Below are 21,733 nucleotides of genomic sequence, written 5' to 3' on the forward strand. Positions count from 1 at the left end.
GCCCCCCAAAGTGCCCCCCCATCCCTGCACTGCAGGCTACCTTTCCAGCTTCATGGGCAAAGTGTGGAAACAGCAGATGTACCCCCAGTACACCACCTACTACTACCCCCAGTATCTGCAGGCGAAGGTAGGCTACGGCACCGCCGGGGGGGCGGGCGGGCGGCGGGGCTGCGCCTGGCGCCGCTCCAGGGCGCCGGGGCCGGCGCCGAGCGCGGCCGGGGCTGCGGGGCAGCGGCCCGGCGAGGCGGCAGCTCGGAGCGGGGCACGGAGGCAGGAAAGAGCCGGCGGCCCCTTCCTGCCTCCGGGGGCGCGCGGGGGAGCCCGGGCCGCCCCCTGCTTCCCGTCCGCGACCTGCCTCCGGCCCCCTCGCCTTCCCCTGCCGCCGAGCCGCCCCTCCTCTTCCCCAGGCTCCCGCTGTGCCACCTCCTTCCCCGGCGCGTCCTCGGCCACCGCGCTGCGAAGCGGAGCGCTGCGGAGCCCGCCGGGCCCCGCGCCTGCTTCTCCACCTAGCACGGGCTCGCGTAAGGCAGGGGAAGGAGCCAAACTTTCACCGGCAGGCCCCAAGCTGGTGCTCTCCGCTGGGCATAGCTGCGCCTCCAGCCGAGGCGGGGGCGCTTTGCTCTGCCGGGGGTGGGTGGCCGGACCCCCTGCTTGCGGCGGTGGTGGACGCTGGCGCGGCTGGCCGGGCTCGGGGCTCCTCTTCGTGTGCGGAGTTGGACCTCATCTCGTAGCTCACGGGCTGAGTTACAGCCCGGCCCCTGGTGTGTACCGTTGCACGCGGCTAGCTGTTTGCGGGAGAGTTGATTTTAGTTGTTCCTGTGGTGGTGCTGCTGTATCTCCACCTTTCTCTGGCTTTTTTTTWTTATTATTATTATTATTATTWTTTCCTCCCCCTCTCTCCTTTGAGCCTGTAAGGGCAGCGAGTCCCACTGCTCTAGAAGCATCATACTGCAAACTGGCAGATGCAGAGGTGGTTGCATCAGCTGTCTGGAACATTTAGCATAAGCCTCTCCAACCACCAGTGTCCCTCCCCACACGAATCAAAACAGACCCATATGCGGCTTCAACGCGTGAACTTTTTTTCAGAAGTTCTTAATTTTTGTTGTTGWTATTGAAGCGTCCTGGTTGTGTAGCAGTAATGGAACAAGAATTTCTTTCTCTTAATCTGCAAAGTTGATAGGCTCTCCTGCTTACAATTCCTGTTACGCTATGGTGAAAAGTAATTTATGTTGTTTGGCTGAAAAATAAATTCAGTTTGACAGTCATGAGATGATTTACAAGTGAGCAGTGAGGAGGCTTAGAAATGTGCTTTCATATAGACAGAAATTTATAGAAATATGATAAAGGTCTTTAGGTGATATTAAACAACTAATTTTCTCTTAAATGCATAATCGACATCTGGCTAAATAGTGCTGTAGTTGTTTAAAGATTATGCTGCAGAGTAATCACTTCAGTACTCTTTAGCTGGGTATGTTTAACGCATTCTTTTTAAGAAGATAGCCTGAACGGATAGCCTTTTGCATCACTTGACACTTCTATGTAAATATTCTCAGATGAAAAGAATCTTTAGAAACACTTATCTTCCTAATTTTTATATGGCATTAATAAGTTACAAAGTAAGTACATAGCATTAAATACACACACACAGACACACACACACACATACACAGACACACACACACATTAATGTATAAAGCAATGTCACTTGCCTTTTTTTGCCCTGTAAATAATTGAAGAGGCAGATAAACTGTAACAGCTTACTGTAGTGATTAGGGTATGAGCCTAGAAACCCATGATCCTATGAGAGAGCTTGATGGACCATCTTCTGAAAATGTTTCCTGTACGGATAATTTAATATTGATTTGCGTTACAGTCAATGACATCTTCAAAACATCTTACAGTCTTTGCTGTAAAATTATACAGCCTGAAATTACCTTACTTTGTTTCAGCAGAGAGAGCACATGGCCATTTGACCTACACACATGAAAGCAAATATCTGATGATTCAGTGAAAGTTTCCTGTTCTGATACATGTTGATCTTTAATAGAAAAAGGTGGCCCTTTATTGTAAATAAAAGGGCCAATAACTGTAAGTTTCAATATTCAAGCATGTAGAATTCAGTATTATAAGCAGTTTTCTCATTATAGATTCTGTCTGAACATGTAGAAAAATAAATTTAATTAATAATTTTCAGTTTGAGCCCTAAAACAAACTGTCATCCTCTATGTAATTTTTTTCAGTAATTCGGGGGAAGTCTTTGTTATTTATCAAACAAAAATTATAATAGAATTGAACAGCCTTTGTTGAATGTATGGTGAGTGGTGGTACGTGATTACAGGGGGCAAAGTAGGAGTTTTGGAAACAAGAATGTTTTCCTTCTCATATTGTCCTTACTGAAGTAATTACAGAAAATATGCTGACTAATAAACTGCAAATTGATAATTAGGAGATGATGGGAATTACTTAAAGATTTTTTTTTCTGTAGAGAGCTCAAAAATATTTATTAGAAATTATTCGCATTCCTAATGGCTGTATAGGGTGAAATGTTGATATTGTCAGCTACTTTAATTGGTACAAAAATATGTTATACATTTTAAAAACAGATTTTGTATTTATCTGTTGTGATCACCATAATCTTATTCATGAAGAACTCAGGCTGTTTCCGTAATATATTCAGGGAGAGTATATAAACATTTGCTGTGATTCAGTGCCCCTCCCCYTAATCTTAAGGAGTTCAGCACCGAAAGAGAGTAGAAAAGCCATGGGCTTAAATAAAATGAGCAAAATAAACATGGAGATAAGGTACAAGGCTTTAAATATGAAAAATTATTATAGCTTTGAAAATAGAAAGTTTGAAATGACTTCAAGATGAAGCTTGTAAAAACCTTCTGCGTTTTCTAGGCAGCTACAGTTTTTACTCTGGCAAATTGTATGTTTGACATATCCATTGGATCTTTTCCATCTTCYAATAAATGTATGTTTTATGACAGTTCCTATATCACAACATTGTTTGGTGTATCAGAGAGCATCATAAAAATATTTTCCAGTTCAATGGATATTTCTAAACATTTAGATTCCTTCCTCAAGAGTTTTTCTGTATCGTTGCTTTTCAAATTTCAATTCAGTTGTCTTTCATTACCTTACTTAATACTTTGTTTGTAATAAAGAGATTCTGTACTTCAAAATTTTAGAAAATAATGTTAATTAAGATGATATGTTTTGCTAATGCTTAAAGGCCTCTTTGAGTAGGAATAAAATCTCACTGTGCCAGGCAAAGTATTATAATATTTAGCAGAACATGCACACATAAACAAATACAAATGTGTATACACATACACACACGCGCGTGTGTGTGCATATATATATATCTGTATATATATATATATATATATATATATATATGTATGTATATGCCAAGATGTGCTTGCTTTAGTTGAATGAGAAATAGAAGTGAATTTATGCTTCATTTTCATTTTATTAAATATCAAATGTAATTCAGGGGCACTCCATAGAATGAGTTACAAATGAGTTGTGGTAACCAGCTGTATTGCTGGTTTTTATTTGGACCACAATATGACAATATAACTGTCAAATTTTATTGATAGGTTTTTGTATCATAAAGGAAATCTGTTTACTTAAAAGCAAGTTAGTAAACTGTAGCCTTTCCCATAGATTTCATGGTTTATTTAAAACCTAAAYGCCTTATAATAAAAGATAATATTGCTGCGATAGTTGAATCCTAATTCATTTGTATGGTATTTGGTTACAGTGACTCAAAAGAAATGAACTCTTAAAGTGAATTTTTGTTAAGTTACAGTGTGATTTGGTGGACACAAAATTAGCGTCCTGGCAGCTGTAGAAGAAACTACTGTCTCTAGAGCTTTGTGTAGATTTTAGAAGGGACTGTAGACTGATGCTAACTTGTAGTGCGCAGACAGATTTTACTGTGTCAAAAGCTTTTTCATGTTGATGACAGCAAACATTAAAATGGGAAATTTTTACGCAAGTCTGCTTTGCTGGTGGTGGGGTAAGTGGGAAATCTGTTGAAATGGAGCTTACTGTAAACAAAGCAGATCTGAAACTTTATTAGGGGACAAATGATAATCCATAGTATAGTATGTACTATACATACATAGTATATACTATACATAGTATCCATAGTATATGATGTAAAATACACTGATGTACAAGCTTCTTGTCTAGATGCTTCTGCTGCAGAAGGTGTCAAACGCTCTCGTGGTGAGCTGCTAATGGGGTGCCTTTGCCGCTGCACTCGTGGCGTTCTGTATTCAGCGCAGGTCTATTGCCCTTTAAAAAGTTTTACTAGCTTATGACCTGATTTTAATCAGAGTAAATGATTACTAATTCTAATCAGTTTGGTTGGAGTTATTCCTTATTCACTGTGTCTGTAAAATCTTTACATACTGGAAGGCAAGTCAAGTTTGTAGTCATACAGAGTACACATGTACGTATTTGTAGAATTTTATAGAAATAGTTTGCATAACTTCTGAGTGAAATAAGTTATATTAATTGTCCATAATTCTGAATCTCTCTGGTCCYGGACTAGGTTTGGGAATCCATTAAAAGCACAGTTTAGCTGCAGGCAAACTTTTTGTCTCTGAACAGTTACCTGATCCTGTTAGCTTCATTAGCCTCCTGAATGTGTTCTCTCCCGTTCCYGCAAGGCTAGGGTTTTATTGTGCCCCAGAGGTGTAACTGTCCAAAGAATTCCTTAAAAAGTACTTCATGTTGTGAAAGGGAAAGAAGCTCAAAGTCTATCAAATTTGAAGAAATATTTGAAAGTCCTGGTGGTATAAAATAATATTAGGGGATGTAAAAGATAGAGAAATGAAGAGTGGTCACTAGAAACAACACTTTCTCTTCTCCCAAACTTGCCCAGTCCAGACCTGGGAGTGCCTGTTTGCATCTGTCCAACAGACAGCCCAGTGACTTTTTAGATTCACTTACTTTATATAATTTTCTATTTTTATACAAATTTCTGTTGCAACGAGAGTTCAAACATAGAGTTGTATTATGTAATTGTTCCAGCTAGCTTGCTTTGAGTGGGAAACCTCTATACTTGTCACAGTTAAAACTCCTTTTATCTTTTAAGATTTATTTTGGGTAGCTTGCTAAGAACTTGAAATAGGTTCTTCAGAACCCATTTCTAGAATAGTTCTTGTATTTGCAAAAGTTGAAGCCTTTCTAGAAATGGATAAGGTCAGCCACAGTACAAGTATGCAAAGGTCATACAAAGCTTTGTAAATGTTTCTCGTCTTTGCCTTGAAATACTTGTTTTGCCTTAAATTATTCTGTATCAGAGCTTCTCTTGAGAAGTCATATCAGATAGCCCAGTGGGTAAATACACATTAGAAGTAGGATGTAACTGGATACATTGTTAATACTTGTGACTTTAGGAATGCTCCAATGCAGGGAATCCACACCGGGAGCACTGCGTTGTTTGGCAGAATTGGAAAGAACATACACTAATGTATCGTTCATCGTTGCTGTAACTATATAAATTGCTCAGATGAAGATACARATGCGTTAAACGTAGAAACACTTTGCAGTGCCTTCATTTTGAAGACTGGGTTCATTGAAGTCAACATGGGTTTTGCCTTTGATTTCAGAGGAACAGCATTTGATTCACTAGAAGCTTGATTCATTCTTGGGATGTGCTGACTGTACTGAAGTACTTGGTGATTCACAGTGTTCATAACCATCACTGTGCTGGAGGAGCAGTTGGGCAGTGCAACCAGACTGTAAGTGGATTGTGCAGATGGGGGCTGTAGTCAGGGAAAAATAACAGTGGCAGATGTGCTGATTTTATGTTTTTTGAGGGGGAATCTTTTTAAAAGGAAGTTTCAAAAAGCCGTGTGTTTTGTCCTGTACTGGAATGTCTTTAGAAGGAATAAATGRTATAAATATACTTGCACTCAGAGACTGAACTTGCAAATGCCAGTGGAAAAATATTTTCCTCATGTCATAAATTGTATAAATGACAGATTCTTAGCTGTGTAATTTCTGAAAGTTTGATACTAAACTCATCCTTGGAATCCACTGTGCTTTGGGCTTTTGGGCTTCATTTGATGCTGTATCATTGACCTCATCTAACAAATATCAAAAAAAAAAAAAAAAATTGGTCCTCGTCCTTGATTGACTGGTAACTTCATGGCTGTTGTATGAGTCAAGTCCTGACTCTGATGGTATTATGGGATCGACTTTTTCACAAAAGTGATAAAGCAATATATGGTTTGTCAAGGCTTTAAAAAATTACTCAGTGTGCTGTTTTCCTTTGGTGTTTGATTATTAACTACCRGATACCTGCTGTATTCCAAAACTCTCTTCAAATCAGTGACAAAGCTGTATGGAGGTTATATCCAGTACCTAGGCAACAACTGTAAGAGACCAGAATTACGTAGTATGTCTGATTTGTGCTAGTGTATTTTTTTAGGTTTATCGTCAAAGTAATATCCCAAGGCAGTCATGAAAAGTGTCCAGTAAGTTTGTGGCAGGAGTTAATTTTCTGTGAATAAAAGTTTTTTTTTAATTTTTAATTTTTTATTTTTTTTAAGAAGTATATCTTCCTTCATGACTCTACTGTTACTCTCTGTAACAACTGTAGGTTTTTTTTTCATGAATCACAGTTGAGCATGCTTTTTAGATTCTTACCCTTATTAGTAAAAGAAACACTCTACTGCAAAGTACTTTGCTTCTAGTTAGAGCGTAAAATTTCTGGTCTCAATCTCAATTTACTGAGAGTAAATTTCAAAGTTTCTACTAAGCGTTAAAGGAACAATGGAAAGATGGGCAAAATTATTAAAAAAAATCCCAGTGGAGAATAATATATTAAAGCATTGTTTTCTAAATCTATTATTCAGTAAAACAATACATTACAGAAGGATGCCTATTTAGGATATACCACAATGCATCCAAATAAAACTTGGATGGAATTTTTAAGCTGCTTTAAAATCTTGTGACRTTCTTTGCTGTCAGCATTGATAGTAGCTCCTTTGCTCTTACTCGGAAAGGTAATTGATGCTGCTCATCCAGTGCTGCTAATGAAGGGCACTTCGTTGTGGAAGCAGCGAGGAAGTTTGAACAAAGGCAGAGTAACAAGCTGGAAAATATAGCTTGGTACAGTTGCATATTTCAGGTTCAGCCTTCCCGGTAGTCATAATCAAGAATTATTAACACAGTACCTTAAAAATTAAATTGTTTTTCATGAAACTATGCTTCTGGTTTGAGAAATAATCCTTTCAAGACATATGTTGAGATTTAGCCAGAAATGTGCTACACAGTGATAGGTATTCATTCTTGGTTGTATTGTATGCTTGTTCTATGGCCCAGGCAAAGTAGCGATCACGTAACTATTCCCAGTGTAAATCATCTGCTTAGTTAAACAATTAAAAAATGCTGGGAAAACATGCTGGTTAAAATTTTGTTTTTAATCTGAGTTTAATTCATTTCACTCAGAACACTGGCACACAACACATTCAGGACACRTTTACCTTGGTTAATAGATGATAATTAYCTGATTTCATGCACTTTTAAAAATTTATCTTAGTTGTAATACTGAGATCTGCCTTTAARTCTAATTATCTTAAATTCTAAGGCRAATTATATTATCACATAGTTGAGGGAGACTAAGAGCTTGGACATGGGTATAGCCAGGTACTATGGCTCACTTGCTTCCTGGTAATTTTGRGAGCCATCGTACTCTGGTGACATTTCTGAGTGCTTAAGAAAGCATTTGATCTCAGTTGCTCTGACTTGATGAAATCGTTAAAAAATGCGTTTCAGGTAAACTGCTGGAATCTCAATCTGCAGCTAAGTCCTGTGATGACTGGTTTAAAAAACATTTCAAGCAGGTAAACAGAGCTTACTGATGCTAAGTGCAACTCARAATGTTCAAGGCCGCTCTTGTGCATTGAGGGCAAACTGTTGATCTTCCATGCAGAGGTAGAGTGAATGGGCTTTACTCTGAGGATTTTACTACAGGTTAAGAACTGAATTCCCTTGCTTGTCTCTTGGCAACACACACTGACACAATTTCTATAGCAGTTTATAGGCTCTGGTAGTATGTGTGACCTCTTCTATCCCTCAGGCCATAGCTACATAATCACTTTAATTTTACAGAAGTATGCACAGCAGCCAAAAAGTGCAGTCTTGTCTTCCCCATTGCCTCCAGCAACTCATTCCTGTCCCTTCCCGTGTGCTGGCGCTGGCGTTTGCATGATCAGTTCATGAACTGAGTCAAGAGACTGGTGTGGCTGAAAACTAATCCAAAACTTCCCAAACGTGATATGTTTTTATAGAGGCATAACTAATGAGGTACCTAAGGAGTCTGAGATTTGCTTTGCTATGGGTGAAGTTGTTCTTGAGAAAAGTGCACCCTCTTGGGTATCACTTTTGTACAACAAAATCATGGTGATTCTTTCCCTAAATAAAAGGCTTTCCATGTCATTGGCAGAAATGATGAAGGATCAAAGTCAATGGAAGATGCAACATAACGCTTAGGTTACCAAAATCTGTTAATCGTGTATAATTGTAGATAGCTGATAAAATCATTTAAAAAAATGATGCTATTTCTCTTTTACTATTTTAAATTGTGTTTAAATTTGTGTATTTAAATTTAAACTTTACTATTTTAAATTATTGATGYGCTAAGTGTTTAAAAATGTTTTGGGGCTGTCTTTCTTATGACCAAGGAATGTGGAAGAAAATGTGGAATAAGTTGGCTTAGTACATTTTGAGAGGGCTTAAGTTAGGGAGAAAAGAATCAAGTGTGAAAGGGACTTCCAGAGGCCTTGTAGCATAACGTTGCACAGCTAACTTTCCATTTTCAGCGTACTGTAACATTGATATTTTATTTCATTCTGGGGAGAGAGGGAGAAGGCTGGCACTTCAAATTAGCAGCAGCTGCAGAATTAAGACAAGGGTGTTAGTGACTCATTTGGAAAAGTACTAGCTAAAACAGTCTGTCTCCAAGAAAAAACGTTTAGAGAGGGTTTATGATATAAACTTTTAAATTTCATAAATAGTGCCTGTGATTTTCTGGTTTCCTCCAGGTAGCTTTTCTGATTAGTGGCCATTCGTTTTTACCAATCGCGTATTAATGAGGTGAGGAGAGTACATGTGAACGGGGACCTTTCTGGGGGGAAACATCCCTGTTAATAGGATCAAAGACTCCAGAATGCCTCTTAATTCTTTTGACTCAGTCAGCTAGCAAAAAAATCCACATTCTTGRATTGTTCCAGGTAGAAGGAAAAATTGGTGATCGTCAGTTATTTCTTTGATGCTCCTGATTTTTTTACAGAGAATGGTCAAACTTCAGTTTCCCTGAATGCAGGAGTCCTGAATCTTAGAAGTGGCAGTCTTTGTTCGCAGTCCCAAGTTCCTTTCCCCAAATCAGAGTTTTCTTTGTTGTGGCCTTTCACAGGACTGTATCCTCAGTGCTTGTGTTTAGCTTGTTCTCTAYGCTTTCCGTGTCTGTATTTGCATAAGTTTTTTTTTTTTTCCTTCTGTGATGAATATGTGTAAATCCCTGTTATGCATCTGCAAAGACCTGTCACCCAGTGAATTCCTGAGCAGCCTTGAATGTTAGTCCAAAAAACAAGGGAATGTTGCATGTGTTTTAGTTTGGAGGAGGCTGCTGTTCTTTACTTGTTTCTATCTTAAAAAAAATAAATATAAGAATTTCAATGGGATTTGAGCCAAACCATAACATATTTTCATTTAAGAATTCCGTTTAAGTATCCTAGGCTGCATTAGCAGAATTGTAGCCAGCAGGTTAAAGGAAGTCATTATTCCTCTCTATTCAGCRTTTTTATCTAGATTACTGTGTCCAGTTTTTAGTCTCCTCTGTACAAGAGAGACATTGACATACTAGTGCAACGCCAATGGAGGGCCACCACCATGGCTAGGGGACATGATATATGAGGAGAGGCTGAGGAAACTGGCTTTGTTCWGCATTAAGAAGATAAGGGAAGTTTTTACTGCTGTCTACCACTGCTAAATGGGAAAGTGTGGAGAAGATGGAGAAGACTCTTAGAGGTGCGAGGGGGTAGGATCACAGGATAAATTGTTTGGAAGAAACCTCAAGAGGTTTCTAGTCCAAACTTCTGCCAAGGAGAGTCTGCTAGGAGATCAAGACSAGGATGCTCAGGGCTTTATCCAGTCTGGTCTTGAAAGCCTCCGGGGATGGAGACTGCACAGCATCTTGGCGCAACCTGTTCCAATGTCTGGCTATCCTCATGGTGAAAAAAYGTTTCCTTATTTCCAGTCTGAACCTCTCTTACTCCAATTTAGGCCCACTGCCTCGCATYCTCACGCCACACACCACTTTGAAGAGCCTTGCTCTGTCTTACTGATAACCTCCTCATAGGTACTTGAAAGTTGCTATTAAGTCCCGTGAAAGCCTTTTCTTCTCTAGGTTGAACAAGCACCAGTTTCCTTAGCTTCTTTTCAATAGACCACTTGCTCCAGCCCCCAACAGTAGATCCCTGGGGTGCTCCACTTGTTACCAGCCTTCRGGTGGATCATGACCCATTAATTGCAATTCTCTGAGCCTGGCCACCCAGTTGATTTCTTACCTGTCTAGTTGTCTACTCATCCAAAATGAAATATTCCTTTCTTGAATATTGTAGGAGACAGTGTCAAAACCCTTGGTCTAAGTGAATGACATTAATTTCTCTCCTCTTGTCTACACATCTAGGAGTTTTATCATAGAAGGCAATTTGCCATAGGATGCAAGAAAACAGACACAAGCTGTGACATGAGAAAATTCTGAATAGATATGAGGAAAACCTTTTTTACCATGAGGGTAAAGCACTTGAACAGGTGCCCGGAGGGGCAGTGGAATCTCCATCCTTGGAGACAGCAAAATCTCATCTGGACAGTCTCTCCCTGAGCAGCCTGATCTAGCCTGCTCGCAGAGGGAAGTTGGACTTGATGACCTCCCAGCCCTCCCTTCCAATTTAGGTCCTTTTCAACCTAAATTAATCTGTGATTCTATAAATTAGACCCTGATAACTGTATCATCAGATTAAGGGGCTCTAAAGTATCTGTTATCGTTCCTCCTGTGCTTCATCATTGTAAGCTGTGATACAGCGTTTGTGAAGGAAAGGTATGGAAGGGATTCCCTCTTTCTGTTTGACAGAATATGCGTTCTAGAAAAACGCAAATGACRTTTCAGTAATCTCTTCAGCATGTGAATTCCCTTATCCCATTTAAGCAAATATCTTCTTTAAGCTACTTAAATTTTAAGAATTAGGTTTGACTGTTTGTTTATTTTCCTCCTGGCACAAAACTAGTGCTACAGAACTGCCACAAAGTGTGACAGACGTGTAAATTCTCCTACCAAATCRCCGCTTTAGGCTGACATTTCCTGTTTTTGCATCAAATGTGATTTTTTTTTTTGCACAAGTTTTTGTCTTGGATATGGATTAAAAATTAAATAAAACAATAATTAACCCCAAATTAAATCTTGTATCTTCACAAGCAGACATCGTTCAGAGCAGCAATGAGCGCTGAGAAGGGCAGTATGTTGGCTTTCTAGCAGGGTAAACGGGTGGAGGAGTTAGGTTGCTCCTTTTGTCCTTCATTGACAGTTCTGCGGTGACTCCGGTGAATTTGCTTCCCCATGCAGTTTCTTTAACCTGCTGTCCTTGGATTAGTGTTTCTTTCCAATGTCTGTTATATACTGACTTCCCCAAATTTTTCTAAAGATTTTCAGTTGCAGGAATAGTAATAGGAAACTCTCAGGAATCCAAACCCTGAAAGTAATCTTAGAGAGGCTGCCACTACTAGGTCTTAAAAAAACCAACAAAATAAAAATCGACCAAAAATGCCCCAAACCCCACACAGCAGTAGTTGGCAGCCAGATTGATGATTAGAAAAAAAAAATTAGACCCCATCAAATGTCAGTTCATTTTTTTCACTGCTAACTAAATAGTGTGATTGTAATTGTTTATTAATTCTGAAAATCAGGTTTCTATTATGTGCCAAATTGTGTATTCAGGTACCTGAGATGGGATAATGTTGTCTTCAAGATGACTTCCTCATAGCCAAAAAGTTGCAAGGACAGCAGAATTATCAGATGACTCCAGGTCATTATCACAGAAATGAAATTGCCTAATTGAATAGTTCTTTATTCCCTTCTTTATCTTAGAATATGTACTTTGATGGTGTCTGGACTAACTGAACATAAATAAAAGTGAAGATTTTACAAAAGCGTAAGGCTGTGAATAACTGAGGAGATATTTGTACATGGGATATTTCTGCTCTTAGAAACTTTAAATGCTGTTCTTGGACTTTTATTTAGTTGGATGCCTGGGAACAGGAAGGAGTGTAATCTAACATCTGACACTTACATGGTAAGTAGCCATGCATCTTTCCAGAAACCACAAAAACCATGGAATTTCCAAAATGAAAGTAGAGTGACAGAAGCTTACTTTGCAATGTTGTCCTAAAAAGAGGCAGAGAAGCAGCTATGCATATGTAATATCTGCTACCATGTTCCTTCTTTTAAAACTGAAGAGTGTAATTCCATGTCAGATGAATAATTGAATAATGAACAAATAAATAATGAATGCTTATTTTTTACTCATATGAAATGTAACAGGCCATTTTCTATGCTTGCTTACACCCTATTCAACTCTGTCAAAACTAGAATAAATGACTTCTCTTTTGCTGATTTTCATGTAAAGTCTAGAAACGTATATATTGAACAAMTGAGATTTTACCATTTCTGCAGCRGGCCTTTTCTAAGAGTAGGGATTTCTCTGAGTGTCATCTTCCCAGATTTAATCCATCTTTATCACTGATGGAAAATATGCTGCATACCGTCTGATTGTTATTATCATCTAGGGAAGATGCTGCAGATCGCTATGCTTTGGTTGTGGTAAGACACATGCATCTTAAAAATGGATAGAATATATATTTTGCTTTAGATTTAGCTACTAATTGGTAGAAAAAGATCGCTGTTGATTCAGTTTCCTTGATTGACTGGTTATCATTATTGTTTGGTGCTTGACAGTGTAGTATCCACTCTGTAGGATAGTCTGTGCTTCAAGTCACTTGGATATTGGGCAACCTAGTGAAGTAGGTGTGTGCATGTATTATTTACAAAATATCCTGGGTTGCTGTCTGTGTATAATGAAGTCATCCATACACAGAATGGACACTTGGTTGTAGTTTTCTTGTAAATTTAGATCTTCATCCTTTTATTGACACCAATATGGAGCTCCACACGTTCTGTAATTTCATAGAATCCAGTCTTTGCAGAAAAATCATGCACCAAAATTTTAACTTTTTTTAATGAGCTGAAGAAATGAGAAACAGATCATACCATTAATTTTCATATTTATTTCATTAGAATCCTCCMTTTTTTCAGTTTAAAGGAGGCAGCTGCCAAATTTCTATATAGGGTTGGTGCCACCCTATAGATTTAAAGCAGAATTCAAGTGCTGTTTCCTGTGCATCACTTGGGGACAGAGGAGAGAAGACTTGCCTGGTATCAAGATGTTCAGGAGACAGAGCTTTGATTTCTGGGAGTCGAAAGCTGGGAGCCGTGTCTGAGAATTACATTGTGTTTTACAGTTTTAGTGAGAATATTTTTGATAATCAGTGCTTTTAGGAATAGCATCTRGAAAAGAGGAAAGGAAAGAATGGATCAAGGTACCAACAAGATAACAATACAGCAGTAGTCTGGTTTCTGTAACTTTATATGCTCTTGACATCACTAAATGGTAGATGTCTTTGGGAGAGGTACCTGCTGTTAGTTACTGCCTCAGCAAGACCCGGAGCAGCTGGCCACGGGAGCGATGGGTTTGCACAGAGCTGGGTTGTTCCCTACGGCTGATCTGCTGTACTTTCTTCGCCCCTCTAGCATTGAGCTTAGCTCTGAAAGTGGCTTAAAGTCCCCTAAAGCTGGCARTAGACCTGTCTCTAGAGCCTTACGTCGTCATTTGAGATCCCATTTGGGGAGAAGAGGAAAAGGTAAGTGAAAAATACAAAGCTGCACAGTTGGAAAATATARGAAAAACTGATTTTGAAAGAGGAAAATGGCTGCAGAGAAAAGATAAGGGAAAAGAATGAGAAAAGGGCAGGAAGGAGAAAAGGCACAGTTCAGCGGCGAGCTGGGGCACCTGTGCCAGCGCGTGGCACGAGAAGACGTGTGGCTGCCAGGCCGCCCGGGGGGGCTGCGTTCCCGGCAGGGGGAGGCTGACGGCGCCRTTCTGCAAGAGCTCGTTTTGGGCACCGCTGAAGTTCATCAGGAATTAAAGGTTATTTTACAGAAAGAGTGGAGGTTTGGGGGAACAGACAGGCAAGGCCGCAGGGAGAGGTCTTGTTTGATGCAGATTGCGAGAGGACAAAAGATACTCACRGGGCAAGTTTGGCACTTACCTTTGCGTCTAAACTGCCGCAGCCGTGTTGTGGTACCGTAGGCGTATGTTACTGAGGTAACTCCTCACAGCTGACGACTTTACCATTTCTTTTTCTTTCTTGTAGCTTATACATCTGTTTTCCTATTGCACTGAAACTAGAGTAAGTGTGAGATACTTCCTGAACATGCTCTTAACAAATGACGTGATGATTTTGCTGTTGTTTTTAATATTTTATATGCTTAGAAATTCTCTTATCCTGATATGTCTGGTGTAATGATGAAACCAAGAAAATCTACAGTACAATAAAGACTAAACACAGTTGGCTTCCACTTAGCAGTCAGATTATCAGTATACCATATAGCTGCTACTCTAAGCAACAGTGGCTGAACAGAAGAAAAACTTTAGAAGGCATCGGTCTCGACGCGAATAACTACACGAGTGTGCATGGAAAATAGAGTGCAGTTGAAATTATATAAAACATTAGCCAGAATAAAACAGTGAGTTTATAACAGCATATTTTCATGTCTTTAGACATGCACATACAGGAGTATGCTTTCTTATATTAAAATTGTCACCATTCATTTGTGCTATTTGTACTACACCAGAACAGCTAGCTGTTTATTTTTATGTAGTGTCAATGCATGTATGTACTGTAGAAACATGTAATTCTGCTCATTGTCAGTCAGATGGAAAATCAGAGAGTAAAGTCCGCCCAGCAGCCTGAGTGGATCCCACTGCCTGGACTGGAAATACTGTTCCAGACTGCTTTGGTGAGCTGAGAGATGGGCTTTCCGTTTAGATTAAGATTACTTGGAGAGAAAAGCAGGACGAAGGGAAGTTTGGAAGTACTAAGGTCACCACTAGGGAATAGCATTTTCAGCTCCTGTAATGGAGATGGGAGCCACTCACGTAACTTCAATTTGTAATTTTTGTGAAGTGGCCAGAACGATTCAATTTATGATGTAGTCATTGGACGTGGTGGAAATCGTGCTATTACAAAGATGTAACACAGAGCTCTTATTTTTCCTTTTGTAGTCTGCCACTGTGGACCAACACAGCCCCCCAAAAGGGCTTTTGCCTTCTGGAGAAGGTTATGGCAGTGCAATACATTGCTTACTACATCACTTCAGCAACCCTGCCTAAATGGGTTCACACAGTGGATTTTGTTACTTGTTCAGCACAAACAATAAATAGTAATTTCACACTTTGACTATGCTATCCWAAAGCCATAAATACAGCTGACCAAAAGAGAGTAACTTTTAGTTTTGTTAAGATTTAGTATCACTTTTTTGTGGGTTTTTTTTCCTTCTTGTTCTTCTTTAATCTTTGATTCTGTTGGTGATGTTAGCCCTCCAAAAACTGATAAAGCCCCAGTGTTCTGTGGCAAATAGTCTCATCCTGCCTCTCCCTCGAGTGCAGTGATCCTCTGACAATGGGATTTGGCATCTAGTTCCTTTACTCTGACAGCAGGGATCTTTGAGTGGTAAGTGCTTTGCAAGCACTGTGCACAATACTAGCGCAGCAAGCATTGGTGGAAGGCCAGGTATAAGGATTTCTTAGGTATTCTGGAATAATTATCCCCAAATAATTTCAAGTGTGTGGGACTTTCTTCTTGAATAAGAGCACCATTATCCAAAAGAGTTTAGTCCACTTTCAAAGACAGCTAAATAAGAAAAGGCATTCTTACTCTGAAATGTGTTTGCCTTCTCACAGAGCTACTTATAAATGTTATGTTTTAAACTATCTGCCTGTTAATCTGATATAATTTTTATGTGCATACAAGGCTTCAATTCCTTATTCATTCCTTTAATTAAGGACAGAGCCTTTAAGGTTTGATGACACTTAAGTAAATACATTGGAATATTAGAGAAAAGAATTATCAAAGGTGCAGAATATTGATGCTGCAAAGATTTAGAACTTGCCTAATTTAAAAACATAATGAAAGCTTTAAGGAAATACTTTACTAGAATTATTGAGTGTTTAAAAATTCCCATATCGATACTTTTTTCCAGATTTAAAGCAAAATCAAAGATGCTATTTTAGGCATTCTTGCTTAAGAACGTTCACATGTGTTTGTGTCTATATCAGAATTATTTCAGAGTAGTTCTGGTGAATTTCCAAATGTGGACAGGATTTAATTAAGCAGACTTGGTGTGCTAAATTCATGTAAACTCAAACTCCATTAACTTCACTGTCCTCTAGTTAGTAATTTTAATTGTTTTAATGACTAAATCCAGTAATAGCAAAAGTAAATAAATGCACAGTGAATATTCATTCACTTCACTAAGTAAGAATTTTGCCAGTATTCAGCATTCAGGATTGGGCTCCAGAGTATTTTGCAGAACATAGATGAGGTTTCTCTGCTTTTGTTTGTTTGTTTGTTTGTTTTGGATAAATCTCCATTTTGAAAATTATAAATATAGAAGTTATATAGGTACCTTAAATGTAATTTTGAGAGATTTCTAGAATATGTGGTAATGTGAAATACAAGTTAGTGCATGAATGTGCATCATAATTATATTAACACACTAGCATTAAATAAGAGCTTATAAATAGAAAGGAGTTTTATGTTGAACAAAAAGACAGATAGGAAGTTGCTTAACTTTRTAAAATCCACATTTACAATGATGTGTATACATCATTGTATACATTTATTTAATTTAATTACTGTAAGTGTTGGAATAAGATACCCATTCTGCTTAGTTATACCTCTGTAATTGGAAGGGAATAGACTTAAATAAGTAATGCAGAGTCGAAATTGATTCCAAATATACAGAAAAATGCCCTCCATTGCAGTCTCTAGCATATTCTACTTGTGTGACTCTCAGACTCCAAAAGAGAATTGTACACTTGCATCCCAGGACAGAAACTGGCCGTGTGCTTGGAAGCATGAAATCTCTCAAGGTAATACTTCATAACTGTGGAATGTATCCCGTGACTGATATGTAGCTAAGAATTGAGAATCAAATTACACATTAGAAATAATTGAAATGGAGTATTTTTCTAGTAAAAGAGAGTATTATGCTGGGTAGACAATATATGTTTTCTTTTTCTAAGGACGTATTGGGGCATAAGTAGGAAATACAAAAAATACATATATCTATATGAAGTATTTAAATGTATTTGTATTTCCTACTTTTTTGAATTTTAATAGTATTTCTCTGAGGTATTTTTTTTCCCTTAAGTTCATTTATTAGTTTTAGGTTAGAGTGTCATGAATACTTTTCATTTCTTTTTACATTTTTCTTCACTCAAATTAAAAATTCTTGATGTTAAACAGTGTATTTCCAAATAGTCAGAGTCCTTTCTKCAAGAAAGGAGAAAATAACCCTAAATTCTCATTGACATGTGCACAGGAGCATCTACACTCGCTGAGTGTTTATTAAAAAAAAATGCTGAGAATGTAAATTGATTAACTTTATCCCTGTTCAGTACATCTAAGATCGACAGGAATTACCTGACTGTTCATTTTCTCCGTGGCCGTGGTCCTTGYGGGAGCAGAAGAGCTGTGTTTTGGCCCTAGGGGGATGCCCCCTTCCCTGAACCCGCTCCGTGCGCAGAGCGGGGCCCCGCCGTCGGGCTTGCCGGGCGGGTTGGTCTCCGTCCATCCCTCCGTCCTCGCGCGGTGCAGCCCCCTGCCCGCCGCGCGCTCCCAGCCGTTCCCGGGCSCCATGCGGAAGGCGATGGGAGGAAACCTTGCCTTTGCTCAACATAAGGAATTGCTGAGGATCCAGCCAAACTTGCAGAGGACCAAACACCTGTGTGCAATAGAGAGGGATGTTTGTTTGGCGTAGAAAGAAACAGAGGAGGAAATGCAGTTTCTTATATTTGTTACTTTACCTGAGGTTCTGCCATATGAGCCCGGGAGGTTCGGAGGATTTTCTTGGGAAGGGAAGGTGGGTTTGCCACTAYGTAGAATAGGCTGTAAGATACTTTGCTAAGTGATTTACCTTATCACTTGCTACTGTTTATATTATATAGCATATGGCAGCCCTCCTTCCAGGTCAGGAATTGCTTGCACGACTCTTCCTGCTACAGAGGGCTTACACACCTAAGTGAGAGACGAGAGACAAGATGGGCACAGGAAGGTGTAAGTGGATAGTAAACCTATAGTGGTTTGTGTGATAGTTCTTGATTTTAAGCTAGACTATTACCGTTTTGAAAACTTTGTTGCAAAATTTGCACTCAATATTTGGTGACTAATGCACTAGCAACTGTGTTATCACTTGGGGACAACATCTCTCTCCCTGGTTAGAGACCCTATCAGAATAGTTAGGAAGCTGATAGGGGATGAAGCAACACATTCATCACATATTCCAAAAAATGTATATACACCTTAGTTCCAACAAAATGAGATGTTGTTTTTGCTAATATTTCATTTATATCAGTTTTAATGACCTTCAGCTTTGTGGCACAATCCTTAAAACGCTTAATCATGGGAACAGCATTTGGAACAATTCATGTAGTTAAGAATACTCACATGATTCCAAATTTGAAGTTCATCTGGCCTCTGCAGGTCAAGTCTTAAGTAATTTGTCTCTCTTTTACCATAGCTCTGATTCTGACAAACGTGTTGATTAAAAAAGTACTAGCACCATAAAAAAAATTATAAAAAAAAAAAAAAAAAAAAAAAAAAAAAAAAAAAGTGTTGAATTTTGCATGTGTTTTTAAAGATACATAGTTGGAATTAGAAAAATACTATATTGGTTATTTTGTTATATTGCAAGGTAAAAACTAATTACAGAAAGCACATCTTGCAGTATTCATCCCTGAAGAGATTTTCACGTGAAGACTATACGTTTGCTTCAAATATAATGGCTATTTCTTCAGTGAAATTTCACTGCCCTGCTCAGCATAAAATACAGAAGCACAYATATAGTAGCAATTTGGAACATGGTAAATGATGCCCTTTGAACAATAAATGAACTTTCTTCTTATAGTGAGCAGCAGTTGAGGAATGTAGCGTTCTTTGTCTCGTAACCGTCTGCCTACACACACCCGGTCTGCTGTTCTAATAACAACCCTCTGCTGAGCGAGCATACGTGTCCTGTATTTTTGGCCTCAACTGTATATTTTTGTAGTTGGGAGATGTTTGTACATTAACAAAAATAACATCATAATGATTATACATTATAATTAATGGTGCCAGGTTTTACATTATTGTGTGCATGCATCCTTGCTAGAACATGAATATTTTCAGACTAACGATATAGTCTGAGGAACTATTAAGTGGTTTTGGCTCCATTAAAAACATTCAAAAACATGTTTCTTCAATATGCACTTTCTTTTCATGTTAATTGAATGTTGCCATTTGTTAGGTAGTGATGAATATGTTCACCAGCGCTAAAGAGCCAAGCTAGCAAAAGGTAAGGGATCCGTTGCTCTGTCCAGGAAAATGGCACCATATAAACACAGTATCAGACCAGGGCTTTAGAGGACAACTTATTGTTCTATAAAAGGGAAAAGTCAGCCTGATATGATGTCTTCAACTGGGGTTCAGTGCTGGTGAATATAAAAACATAAAGAAAAGCAATTGTCATTTAAAGTTAAGTGTAAAAAAGCATGAACTTCATAATTGTGCTGATCTGGATGAACCTTAAACAATGTTTACAGTAAGGTTTGGAGAGTTGCCTAGCGCTGGAGTATACACAATTAAACAACATAGCTGAACTTTTCTTTCATGTCAGCATGCTGCTAAAAGACCTYCATTGTACTCATATGATCGTCATTCTTGGAACTTTTAACATAAACAGGAACAGAGAACGTTCACTTGTAATTCTATCCCATGATGTCCGAGTGCCTCAGAGGCCGTAATGTTACATTTTGCCTGTGGAACTTAGAAGCAAATTGGATGTGTGAAAATGATGGAATGGGTGTAGCAAGACATGAACTTGTTTCCGAGATATGAATGTGGACCCGAATTTGTGAGCTGCAAGGATGTGCTAATAGTTATTTAACATATCGGAGAATTAATTTCAATAGGTTTTTTTGCACCTTTACGTTGGTGACTAATAAGCATCCATGTGCTCATCCTTTGTTTGATATGCTAACTCAAGAACAGCAGAAGAAAATTATGCAAGGAATAAAGATGTGCTAAAGCAACAAGACAAYTGGTAGACTTTAAACTGGATAATCTGAATTGGAACTTCAGCGTGGCATGTCATGAGTCTCGTAACTACTTGTGTTTTGCATTATACTAGTAGGAATTTCCAGCTATAGATGATTCTCTATTTGCTCTGAGTTTTTTAAATTTAATTTTTACTTTAAATTAAATTATTTTAGATATAAGTCTTGAATCTACATGCATCATAAGAGTTCTAAATGGTGCTTGTAACTAATTCTGTTTTCATTAACTTGCCACACTCAGTTTCTATTCTCTTTGTTTTTGTGTAAAGTCTGCACCTCAATGAACATTTTTAATGAAAAGTTGTTAATATTAATAAAGCTGGTAAAAGTAATGTAGAATATGAGTTTACATGTGCAATGCATGACTTGTTTAAATCTGGGACAATTAACTAGGTTGCATTCAGCTAGTGATGACTCTGTGGAAGGATGAACACTAATTGTATTATATGGAAAATGCTCTGAACTTTCAGCAGTATCCAAAAGAGATGAAGAAAAGTTCAAAGGTTATGAATAAATTACAAACATACATGCTTGAAATACTTTTTTTCCCAGATTTTCTTTTTTCTAATTTAGACTTCTTGACCTTTGCTTTCTATAGAAATAGTGTTAATCCTGTGTAATTTCAGATAATCATAACACTTGCTCATCAGATAATAAAACAATTTTTTGTAATATTCAGACACTCAAAACTGGCATGTTTAAACTATATGTTCCTTTTAGTTTCATTGAACAGTTTTTACTGCTCATTGACCACAAATTATTCACACTATTGTCTGAAATTGCTGTTTATTACAGTTATGATACGATAATTATATTCTATTCTACACTAGAGCTGATAGCAAGAGAAATAATAATCATTTTATGTTGTCAACCCCTCAGTCCCTGAGTGATGTCTACTCTGCAACAATATTTTCAGTTTTGAGAAAATGGCACCTCGTACTTTCCGTTTTTTTTTGTCTGGATAGATGTGCAGCTGGAGAAGGATGACATGCTAGTACTATTATTTTGAAATATTCTTTCAATATCTAATGAGTTCTTGCTTTTTAAGTAACGTGTCTCTCTGTGGCGTTGGGAGTCTAAAGAAAGTTGCTGGCTTGCGAAGTGGAATTAGTATGTTTGGGCTATAAGTGCATAAATTAAAGCGCRGTAAGTGTGTAGAGTGTGAGAGGAATTCACTGTACGTTAAAACCTGCTCAGTACGCAGCTTTGTGCTCGGT

At 38.4% G+C, this 21,733-nt stretch overlaps 1 protein-coding gene across 4 annotated transcripts in view; it reads left to right on the top strand.

Moving 5' to 3' along the window:
• Nucleotides 1-6: 6 nt before the first annotated feature.
• Nucleotides 7-21,733, top strand: part of RBMS1 (RNA binding motif single stranded interacting protein 1) — a 149,036-nt gene continuing 127,309 nt past the window's right edge. For 3 of the 4 annotated variants that reach the window (XM_085325883.1, XM_085325882.1, XM_085325884.1), the window contains exon 1: nucleotides 7-127. In XM_085325883.1, coding sequence (XP_085182009.1) covers nucleotides 53-127 — 75 coding nt within the window. In that variant the 5' untranslated portion in view covers nucleotides 7-52. Of the gene's footprint in view, nucleotides 128-5,739; nucleotides 5,763-21,733 lie in introns of those variants that run through there. The other variant, XM_085325886.1, reaches the window with a different exon arrangement.

The sequence above is a fragment of the Rhea americana genome, unplaced genomic scaffold (assembly GCF_003343005.1).
Source record: "Rhea americana isolate MKP2758 unplaced genomic scaffold, rheAme1 scaffold_124, whole genome shotgun sequence".
Classification (NCBI taxonomy): domain Eukaryota; kingdom Metazoa; phylum Chordata; class Aves; order Rheiformes; family Rheidae; genus Rhea; species Rhea americana.